Source organism: Nerophis ophidion, linkage group LG07, assembly GCF_033978795.1.
Source record: "Nerophis ophidion isolate RoL-2023_Sa linkage group LG07, RoL_Noph_v1.0, whole genome shotgun sequence".
Classification (NCBI taxonomy): Eukaryota; Metazoa; Chordata; class Actinopteri; order Syngnathiformes; family Syngnathidae; genus Nerophis; species Nerophis ophidion.
Genome location: NC_084617.1, coordinates 77,373,253 through 77,385,055, shown reverse-complemented (window position 1 = coordinate 77,385,055; position 11,803 = coordinate 77,373,253). Strand labels below are relative to the sequence as shown.

Sequence of the window (11,803 nt, the reverse complement as noted above, 5' to 3'; positions counted from 1 at the left end):
ATGCAGGGCAGTAACTAGTGAGGAAGTAGGATGCAGGGGAGTAACTAGTGAGGAAGTAGGATGCAGGGCAGTAACTAGTGAGGAAGTAGGATGCAGGGGAGTAACTAGTGAGGAAGTAGGATGCAGGGGAGTAACTAGTGAGGAAGTAGGATGCAGGGGAGTAACTAGTGAGGAAGTAGGATGCAGGGCAGTAACTAGTGAGGAAGTAGGATTTAGGGGAGTAACTAGTGAGGAAGTAGGATGCAGGGCAGTAACTAGTGAGGAAATAGGATGCAGGGGAGTAACTAGTGAGGAAGTAGGATGCAGGGCAGTAACTAGTGAGGAAGTAGGATGCAGGGGAGTAACTAGTGAGGAAGTAGGATGCAGGGCAGTAACTAGTGAGGAAGTAGGATGCAGGGGAGTAACTAGTGAGGAAGTAGGATGCAGGGGAGTAACTAGTGAGGAAGTAGGATGCAGGGGAGTAACTAGTGAGGAAGTAGGATGCAGGGGAGTAACTAGTGAGGAAGTAGGATGCAGGGGAGTAACTAGTGAGGAAGTAGGATGCAGGGGAGTAACTAGTGAGGAAGTAGGATGCAGGGGAGTAACTAGTGAGGAAGTAGGATGCAGGGCAGTAACTAGTGAGGAAGTAGGATGCAGGGGAGTAACTAGTGAGGAAGTAGGATGCAGGGGAGTAACTAGTGAGGAAGTAGGATGCAGGGGAGTAACTAGTGAGGAAGTAGGACGCAGGGGAGTAACTAGTGAGGAAGTAGGATGCAGGGGAGTAACTAGTGAGGAAGTAGGATGCAGGGGAGTAACTAGTGAGGAAGTAGGATGCAGGGCAGTAACTAGTGAGGAAGTAGGATGCAGGGGAGTAACTAGTGAGGAAGTAGGATGCAGGGCAGTAACTAGTGAGGAAGTAGGATGCAGGGCAGTAACTAGTGAGGAAGTAGGATGCAGGGGAGTAACTAGTGAGGAAGTAGGATGCAGGGGAGTAACTAGTGAGGAAGTAGGATGCAGGGGAGTAACTAGTGAGGAAGTAGGATGCAGGGGAGTAACTAGTGAGGAAGTAGGATGCAGGGGAGTAACTAGTGAGGAAGTAGGATGCAGGGGAGTAACTAGTGAGGAAGTAGGATGCAGGGGAGTAACTAGTGAGGAAGTAGCATGCAGGGCAGTAACTAGTGAGGAAGTAGGATGCAGGGGAGTAACTAGTGAGGAAGTAGGATGCAGGGGAGTAACTAGTGAGGAAGTAGGATGCAGGGGAGTAACTAGTGAGGAAGTAGGATGCAGGGAGTAACTAGTGAGGAAGTAGGATGCAGGGCAGTAACTAGTGAGGAAGTAGGATGCAGGGGAGTAACTAGTGAGGAAGTAGGATGCAGGGGAGTAACTAGTGAGGAAGTAGGATGCAGGGGAGTAACTAGTGAGGAAGTAGGATGCAGGGGAGTAACTAGTGAGGAAGTAGGATGCAGGGGAGTAACTAGTGAGGAAGTAGGATGCAGGGGAGTAACTAGTGAGGAAGTAGGATGCAGGGGAGTAACTAGTGAGGAAGTAGGATGCAGGGCAGTAACTAGTGAGGAAGTAGGATGCAGGGGAGTAACTAGTGAGGAAGTAGGATGCAGGGGAGTAACTAGTGAGGAAGTAGGATGCAGGGGAGTAACTAGTGAGGAAGTAGGATGCAGGGGAGTAACTAGTGAGGAAGTAGGATGCAGGGGAGTAACTAGTGAGGAAGTAGGATGCAGGGGAGTAACTAGTGAGGAAGTAGCATGCAGGGCAGTAACTAGTGAGGAAGTAGGATGCAGGGGAGTAACTAGTGAGGAAGTAGGATGCAGGGCAGTAACTAGTGAGGAAGTAGGATGCAGGGGAGTAACTAGTGAGGAAGTAGGATGCAGGGGAGTAACTAGTGAGGAAGTAGGATGCAGGGGAGTAACTAGTGAGGAAGTAGGATGCAGGGGAGTAACTAGTGAGGAAGTAGGAAGCAGGGCATCGGTACCCAGGTGTGTTTATGCTGAGCGAGGCGGTTTCTGCAATCCTGTTGCCCCCCCCCCCCCCCCCCCCCCCCCCCCCGCAGTGCTGGCTGTTTGGCAGACAGACGCCCGCTTGCCAACACAGCTGCCTATTGAGAAGCGGCGTTACAGACACAATGTGAGCCACAGACTTGCTGCATCAACACCAGCGACCTTTTTCTGCTGCTGTGGCGGGAAATAAAGCATAAATAGCCCCTGGTGTCGGTCCTGGAATGGTTCAAGCACACAGAAGCATCAAGCGGCGCTGAGAAGAAGGCCAGCACACCCCAGGTAATGTCTGGATGCTCACTGCTCAGCGGGGAGAGACTTCTCAATTATTTTGTGTTCAGCCAGTGTCCTCTGCAGTGGACATTTTGGAATTTGCATGTTTGAACGCTGACAGAAGACAAAGGACCCAAAACAAAATGTCCACTACAGAGGACGACAGGGATGTGTTATGTCCAGTATGAATCTCAGCACGTGAATGTGAAGTGATGAAGCTTTGAAGGCAAATGCGGAGGAGATGATGTTCCTGTGAGGCAACAAGTATTTAGTCAGCCAGCGATTGTGCAAGTTCTCCCACTTCAAATGATGACAGAGGTCTGTCATTTTCATCATAGGTACACTTCAACTGGGAGAGACAGAATGGGGAAAAAAAAATCCAGGAATTCACATTGTAGGAATTTTAAAGAATTTATTTGTAAATGATGGTGGAAAATAAGTATTTGCTCAAGCATTCAAAGCTCTCATTCTTTCCTTAACACGGATCAATCGTCCTGTCCCCTTAGCAGAAAAACAGCCCCAAAGCATGATGTTTCCACCCCCATGCTTCACAGTAGGTATGGTGTTCTTGGGATGCAACTCAGTATTCTTCTTCCTCCAAACACGACAAGTTCTATTTTGGTTTCATCTGACCACATGACATTCTCCCAATCCTCTGCTGTATCATCCATGTATCCATTTTGGTATCAACTCAACTGGTGGTGTTTGGAGGAAGAAGAATACTGAGTTGCATCCCAAGAACACCATACCTACTGTGAAGCATGGGGGTGGAAACATCATGCTTTGGGGCTGTTTTTCTGCTAAGGGGACAGGACGATTGATCCGTGTTAAGGAAAGAATGAATGGGGCCATGTATCCTGAGATTTGGAGCCAAAACCTCCTTCCATCAGTGAGAGCTTTGAATGCTTGACCAAATACTTATTTTCCACCATCATTTACAAATAAATTCTTTAAAATTCCTACAATGTGAATTCCTGGATTTTTTTTCACATTCTGTCTCTCCCAGTTGAAGTGTACCTATGATGAACATTACAGACCTCTGTCATCATTTGAAGTGGGAGAACTTGCACAATCGCTGGCTGACTAAACACTTGTTTGCCCCACTGTATTTAAGTTATTGCCCCACTGTGTTTGTGTGGCCTTAATGTGAAGTGATGAAGCTTTGAAGGCAAATACAAATAACACAATGTTATGTGTGTCGCCTGGAAGGAGAGGAGCGACTGAAAGGATGTCGGAACAACAAGGTGCTCCAGAGCAGCTGGCAGCTGGGAAGAGCCAAGGTGGCGCCGGGGCCCCTTTCAAGGTATCTCCTCACCTTCATACTTCTTCTACAACTTTTTATTACATTCTGCACACTTTTGGAATGTGGATCAATTATGATTCATCACAGGTTGTTAACTGCTTACATCATTTCAATTTACTTAATCAATCAATCAATCAGTCAATGTTTATTTATATAGCCCTAAATCACCAGAGTCTCAAAGGGCTGCACAAGCCACAACCACATCATCAGTTAGGATCCCGTTCTTAAAAAATATATTTAGACACAAATACAACTTTAGTGACAAAATGTCAATAAAATTGAATATTTAATGCAGGGGCGAATGATCTATGGCCCCCAGGATGATATTTGATTAGTATTAGAAGCGGTATTTTAAGCTTTTTTGCAAGCGTTTTGAAAACAAATGATAAATGAAGTAACTGAAATATGTATACATATATATATATATATATATATAAGGGATGCACCGAAATGAAAATTTGTGGCCGAAGCCGAAGCCGAAAAAAATTTAAACGCTTGGCCGAATACCGAATAATGAATGCAGTTTTTCACAAATTTTTTTGTATTACATAAATAGCCTAGAATAAATATTTAGACATGTTTTTCAAATAAATTATTTTTTTATTGAATATTGACATTTTTTTAATATTCCAGTAGCCTTTGCTTTTCAAAAAAGCACAAAGTTTTTCATTTATATTAGGCCTTCAAACAAAACATGCATTCCAAAAAAAATAAAGTGCATTAAAGTGGATAAACCCACAACAAATGAATTATTGTCCTTTTGGCAAAAGTCTGCTTAGCCACAGTAGATATGCTAATAATGTAAACAGAAGGCTCAAGTAAATCTCAATAAGTGTGTGCTTGTAACCTCATACACTTATACAGGTAGCCTACATTGTAACCTCATACACTTATACAGGTAGCCTACACAACAGACTAATAATGTAAACAGAAGGCTCAAGTAAATCTCAATAAGTGTGTGCTTGTAACCTCATACACTTATACAGGTACACAACATATCCCAACGTCACCGCGTCAAAAAATTGCGTCACACGCCACTATTCGGCCTTGTTTTTAACTCATTCCACCAAAGACCGAATGTGGCTTTTTTTGCCATATTCGGCCGAATATATTCGGTTACCGATTAATCGGTGCATCCCTAATATAAATATATATATATATATATATATATATATATATATATATATATATATATATATATATATATATATATATGTGTGTGTGTGTGTGTGTGTGTGTGTAAGCTTTGAAAATCTGCTGTACAGTATGTGTACAGCAATACAAAACCTCACAAAAATGTCTGATTGAATACTAAAAGCATTTTAAAATGTACCGGTAATTATGTTTTAGGGTTAGGCTATCATTTTTGACTTAGGGGCCAAATTTAGAGAAAAAAATGTGTCTGGGGGCCGGTATATCTATTTTTAGGAACACTAATACAAAACCTCCCGATAATGTCTGATTGAATGCTAAAAAACTTTACGACAGACCGCCTGAAAAAACTGAATGGCATTTTACATTTTTTTTACGGAATAAGACACCCAGAATGTAGATGAAAATAAAGAATTATGGGATTGACAATATTAACTATGAAGGATAAAACACTGAATATTGACAACATATGAACATCACACCCCCTCTCCATCCACATATTTTACAATCAGGCAAAACAAAAATGCAACAAACACAGCGAAATATGAACACAGAGGGTGGGGAAAAAACACTTTTGAATCTGATATATCTGATATATTACTAAGTTTTACAGTTTTTTTAAGCTTTACAACTTTGTTGTAAAAATGTCCATCCACATCTGTCCCTGACACCAACATTTCAGGTTCGTTTTGAAAACATTCTGTGGAAATGCTTGATGCCTCGTCTGACCTGCTGTGACTCCCATGACCATAGTAACTAATTACATGACCATAGTAACTAATTACATGACCATAGTAACTAATTACATGAAGTGAAGTGAATTATATTTATATAGCGCTTTTCTCTAGTGACTCAATGTGCTTTTACATAGTGAAAGTCAATATCTAAGTTACATTTAAAGCAGTGTGGGTGGCACTGGGAGCAGGTGGGTAAAGTATCTTGCCCAAGGACACAACGGCAGTGACTAGGATGGCGGAAGCAAGGAATTGAACCTGGAACCTTCAAGTTTCTGGCACAGCCACTCTACCAGCCGGGCTATACCGCCCCTAGATGAGCATAGTAACTAATTAGATGAGCATAGTAAGTAATTAGATGAGCATAGTAACTAATTAGATGAGCATAGTAACTAATTAGATGACATAGTAAGTAATTAGATGAGCATAGTAAGTAATTAGATGACATAGTAAGTAATTAGATGACATAGTAACTAATTAGATGACATAGTAAGTAATTAGATGAGCATAGTAAGTAATTAGATGACATAGTAACTAATTAGATGAGCATAGTAACTAATTAGATGACATAGTAACTAATTAGATGAGCATAGTAACTAATTAGATGACATAGTAAGTAATTAGATGAGCATAGTAAGTAATTAGATGAGCATAGTAAGTAATTAGATGACATAGTAAGTAATTAGATGACATAGTAAGTAATCAGATGACATAGTAAGTAATTAGATGACATAGTAAGTAATTAGATGACATAATAAGTAATTAGATGAGCATAGAAAGTAATTAGATGACATAGTAAGTAATTAGATGACATAGTAAGTAATTAGATGAGCATAGTAAGTAATTAGATGAGCATAGAAAGTAATTAGATGACATAGTAAGTAATTAGATGACATAGTAAGTAATTAGATGACATAGTAAGTAATTAGATGAGCATAGTAATTAGTATATGATGCAGATTCCAAGCATGTAAAGACTTAGTATGTTTGAAGACTTCTGCTAATGTGAAAAGATGAGTGCACATCATAATTGCAGCTACACTTTACATCTTAAACATCTAAAAAATATATTTAGGAATGTCCGGCGCTCCAGATTGAAAAGCTGAACAGGTCTTAGTTTGCTCAGGTCTAGTTTATGGCAAACTGAACGCAGCCATTTTTTTTAATACATCATTTTTCTTTGTGGTCCAGGTGGTGCTGTTTGAATTTGAGAACTTCCAGGGCAGCAAAGCTGAATTCTCTGCAGAGTGCAAAGATGTACTAGACAAAAGTCTCAAGAAGGTCGGCTCGCTGATCGTAGAATCTGGGCCGTAAGTCATATTTCTTATGTTCACATGTGTGGGAAATATTCTTTCATGTTCCTGTCTTCTTCTTTCCTGGCAGCTGGGTGGGTTACGATCGCCACGGCTTCAAGGGGGAACAGTTCATTCTGGAAAAAGGCCAGTACCCTCGCTGGGACACCTGGACCAACAGTCAGAACAGCAACTGCCTGTTGTCTCTAAGGCCGCTCAAAGTGGTGAGTAGACCGTCTCAACGTCCATGGCAAGGATAAGATAGGACAGGATAGGTCTTTATTGTCATTGCACAGGTACAATGAAACTTTGTTTTCAGCACAAACCCGTTCAAGATGAGACAAAGAAACAGTGTACAAGGTTACAGAACAGGAACGCTGATGAGTCGCCACAAGGCGCTCCGTAAAAGATGGGAAAAAGGTCAACGCTGGGGAAGGATGAGTGAAAAAAATACAATCTAGACTGGGCTCCTCAGGGGGCCCAGTCTGGAGTGGGAAAAAACCTCCATAGCAAAGCACATATACATATTACAACGTACATGTCAAAGTGTGTTGGTGACAAACCCCAAGATGCAGAGAAGGAGGCAGCCATTTTGCAGGTAAACATGTTTTCATTAAAATACTAAGACCAATCAATGTTTATTTATATAGCCCCAAATCACAAATGTCTCAAAGGACTGCACAAATCATTACGACTACAACATCCTCGGAAGAACCCACAAAAGGGCAAGGAAAACTCACACCCAGTGGGCAGGGAGAATTCACATCCAGTGGGACGCCAGTGACAATGCTGACTATGAGAAACCTTGGAGAGGACCTCAGATGTGGGCAACCCCCCCCTTTAAGGGACCGAAAGCAATGGATGTCGAGCGGGTCTAACATGATACTGTGAAAGTTCAATCCATAGTGGCTCCAACACAGCGGATCCAAGACAGCAGCGAGAGTCCCGTCCACAGGAAACCATCCCAAGCGGAGGCGGATCAGCAGCGTAGAGATGTCCCCAACCGATACACAGGCGAGCGGTCCATCCTGGGTCCCGACGAGCGGTCCATCCTGGGTCTCGACTCTGGACAGCCAGTACTTCATCTATGGTCATCGGACCGGACCCCCTCCACAAGGGAGGGGGGGACATAGGAGAAAGAAAAGAAGCGGCAGATCAACTGGTCTAAAAAGGAGGTTTATTTAAAGGCTAGAGTATACAGATGAGTTTTAAGGTGAGACTTAAATGCTTCATTGATTGAAAATACTAAGACAAAAACAAACAAAGGGTATAAACAAAAAGCGCGCACGTGGGCGGATAACAAACAAAAAGGCCTAGCGTGGAATCTAGCAGGTAACGAGTAGGAAACAGAAGTCGTGCTTATAATATGAAAAAAAACTTGGAAGCAGGGAACAAAAGACAATAAGCTACAAACCACTATCGAATATGGCTGACCGCAACAATAACCCAGCAACTGACTGGAGGACAAAAACAGACTCAAATAGAATTAGGCTGATTGACACCAGGTGTGGCCAGGTATCAATCAGCTGCAGCTGAGGGGAAACAGCACACAGGGGGAAAAAAACAGGAAACAGACAGGAACTAAAAACAGGAAATACTAAACACACACAGAGGAAAAACTAAAACACAAACAAACTGTCAGTGGCAAGCCTTACAGTAGATCTCCAGATATCTAGCAACAGAGGGGAGGGAGTGGGGGGTCATGGTGGCAGGCTGCAGCTCTCAGGCGCTGACCATCCTTTCATCACCCCTATGGGAGTTGTGTTGAGGGCGTTGGATTGGGGGGTGCGGGGTATGTGTGTGTGGCGTATATTTTTGTGGATGCATGTGTGTGTGTGTAAGCCTGCGGTGTATCTCTTTTCCGCGGCCTTGATGTCGTGCAGCCGATAGTCAGCCCAAAGTCAACAACAACAGGTGTGTGTCCATGAGAGACAAGAAGGGAGTTTGTTTTGTCTTCGCCGCACTGTCCTTCTGGAGAGTCTCCAAGCCAGGGAAACAATCCAAGTTAGAATGTTTTGTATGCGAGTGGAAATAAAATTTGCTTTTCACTCTAAATTGTCCATGACTGGTCCTCAACATTCATCCTGCGGGGCAGACAGTCCGATGTGATCCAAATCACAAGAGTGTCCACAGTTCTTCCCGCATCCTCCAATCATTTGTGGCAGCTTTTGGGTTATTTTGAAGACTGCCAGCAACTTCCAATTTGTGGACAAACCAGAGCGACGCTTACTCCAATCAGCAGATGTCCTGTTGTCTTAATTCAGACTAGGTAGATATCTTCACATCCTCCACTGGAAGTGTCGCCAGGCACGTGGCACTCCTTCTCCTCCCAAGAGTCCGTGGTGTGTCCAGCAACAACTGCTGCGTCACCACAAGCAGGTTCCCCCAAACACAAGCTCTTGTCAATTTGGTTGAGGCCATTTAAATAGTTCCAATGTCTAGATTTGGAGAGCAGTGCAAAAAGAGGCAACAAGAAAGTTAGGACAAGAGAAAGAAGCAAGCAGGAGAGATAAGGGAGAAGAAAGGGGAGCGTCCGCCCTCCATGAGTGTCAGCGAGTAAGACGACCACGTCAACATCACCGTGTGTGTCTTCCATCTGCAGGACGGAGCTGAGCACAAGCTGCACCTGTTTGAGAACCCCGCCTTTACAGGTCGCAAGATGGAGATCATTGATGACGACGTCCCCAGTCTGTGGGGCCACGGTTTTCAGGACCGCGTCGCAAGCGTCAAAGCTCTTCACGGAACGTAAGACTTACACTTTCTCTCGAATGTGAATACTTTTTGCTGTTCACGCGCTGAATGTGCTCCCCCCCCCTCCAGATGGGTTGGGTACCAATACCCAGGCTATAGGGGGCGCCAGTTTATATTCGAGCAAGGGGATTTCAAGCACTGGAACGACTGGGAGGCCCCAGCACCGCAGATTCAGTCTGTCCGACGTGTGCGGGACATGCAGTGGCACAAAAGGGGCTGCTTCTCTGCTCCGGACCCAGCTCCGGGTCCTGGTCCGGACCCGGATCCCACTCCGATGCCGCCTGCTCCCTCTGCCAAAGCTGGGGCCAGCTGAGCAGGTTACAGCCCGGCCTCGAGTCCCCGCCTTCACTAACCACGAGAGATGCTGCTTGGGCCCACAAATCAGTGCCATTAATGTTTCAGGGGCCAATAGAATGAAATACATTTAATAAAGTCTTTGACATGGAATTGGTGTTTGTTGGTGATGTGATAAACTCCAGTCTAGGCCAAGACTACCCAACATAGCTACGGTGTGTGAACATATTCATCCACTTTTATTAATCGTGTATTCTGTCATGTGACTGGCACGCGGCGACTACAGACTGGATGTCAGCTTTCTATTAAAAGCCAGTGCATCACATTCTCTACATCTCTGTGTCCTACATTGAACTAGGGATTGGTACCTTTCACATTTGTATTGATACGGTACCAATTCCTGGTACCTTGGAATTAGTCAACATTGGTGTGTGTTGATGTTTTATCAGGTGTCGTATCTTGTTTTCCAACATTTCCTACTCTCATTTGCAAGTATCGTACAGCAGACTCTGCATGCACTTGCTATTCCAAGACATTAAAAGGCAGTAGTTTATAGACTAAATTGTGTTGCCTAGCTACGAAGGAATCTTTGCCATTAAGCTGATTCTGTCAGTATGTTGCACCCTACAAAGTGTTTATACTGTAAGTAGTGTACAATTGGGTCGCATGTCTGCAAAGGTTGTGTATCCAAGATCCAGAAGGAAACGGCAAGAGACGGATCGGCGGTAAGAATGACGATTAAATCCAAACTAAGAGGCACAATACAAACTCACTGAACTGGAGACAGCGTAGCTTAGCATAGCATAAATTAAAAACTAAGCCAAACTTAGCTTGTTGCAAAGCGCGAACAGACTGCCAGGGCCAACTGGAAGGACCAAACAGGCGTAAATAACTCTCTGATTAGTGATCAGGCGCAGGAGAGTGTCTTGACCACTAATCAGAGGCAGGTGCAACAACCAGTGCCCATGGCAACTGTGAAAACTAAAGAAGGCGCTGAAACAAAAGTAAACTTAAGATAATGTTACCAAACTAAACATCAAGAATTGACCCGGATTCCTAAAGGACGGATTCCAGACATCCTGAAAAAACTAGGTTTGAAGTCACTTGAGGTCGGCGGGAGTACAAACTTGTAGTTGGCAGCGGGTTGCCAGGCCAAGTGTCCACAAAGCCAGCAGGGACAAGACAGGAACTTCGTCGCCGCTGGCAAGGCTGGCAAGGCTGGCAAGGCTGGCATTTAGAATTGTCCACACTTGTGGCAGACGAAGAGGGGGACTTGAGCGGGACCAAATCTTCAAAAGCCATTGTTGTTCACGCTGAAGACCTGGGCAAGACTGCTGATAGCAGGTCAAGAACTTTCAATCGAAGCGTTTTGTGTAGATTTATTTTGGACGTCTGGAACAAATTAATTTGAATTGCGCTATTTGTAATTAAAAAATGTTCTTCAAGTTTCATATGATTCGTCTGAACTTTTGGAGAAAGATAAATGTCGGCCCTTGGTGTGATCCCAGGATGCAGAGAAGGAAGACAAAGTTCAAGCAGAAGGTCCATAGCTAAAGGACGGTACAAAGGTCAAATTATTGAAAAGGAACAACTAGTTTTAGATATTATTATATTTCATATATAATAACAATTGTAAATATAACATTTTGATGGGCCTGCTGTCTGTGTCCTGGACCTCTGGTTGGGGGTCCTCAGAAGCCGCCGTGCTTTTAGGATGCTACCAAGTGTCCAAAAGTATACACACACACATACATATATATATATATATATATATATATATATACATATATATATATATAATTGTATTTATTTATTTTTTTATGTGGCAGTTTATTGAGATAGTGTATGTTAACCCCATCTTTAAAAGTTAAAAACATAAATAAAATAATCCAGGCAATAATCATTTTTCTAGTGCATGTAAACCTACCAAGTGTGAGTGTGTATGGGGCGGTGAAGTGGGGTTTATGGGGTGGGGGGGGCCCTTTACAAGTCTTGTGTATGGGGGTTCAGAATTTGG

General features: G+C 43.4%; 1 protein-coding gene across 1 annotated transcript; it reads left to right on the top strand.

The window, feature by feature from the left end:
• Window positions 1-3,452: 3,452 nt before the first annotated feature.
• On the top strand, window positions 3,453-9,939 carry LOC133555731 (beta-crystallin B3-like). The gene is made up of 5 exons (XM_061905038.1): window positions 3,453-3,564; window positions 6,641-6,759; window positions 6,833-6,965; window positions 9,344-9,486; window positions 9,562-9,939. Exons 1-5 carry the CDS (start codon window positions 3,490-3,492, stop codon window positions 9,803-9,805), a joined length of 714 nt encoding a protein of 237 aa, XP_061761022.1. The 5' UTR covers window positions 3,453-3,489; the 3' UTR covers window positions 9,806-9,939.
• The last annotated feature ends 1,864 nt before the right edge of the window (window positions 9,940-11,803 follow it).

Excerpts from the sequence above, each read along its gene's own strand:
- LOC133555731 (XM_061905038.1), top strand. The coding sequence starts at position 3,490 with ATGTCGGAACAACAAGGTGCTCCAGAGCAGCTGGCAGCTGGGAAGAGC. Across the intron at positions 6,966-9,343 it reads CTCTAAGGCCGCTCAAAGTG|GACGGAGCTGAGCACAAGCT; the intron begins GTGAGTAGACCG and ends TTCCATCTGCAG. Across the intron at positions 9,487-9,561 it reads GTCAAAGCTCTTCACGGAAC|ATGGGTTGGGTACCAATACC; the intron begins GTAAGACTTACA and ends CCCCCCCTCCAG.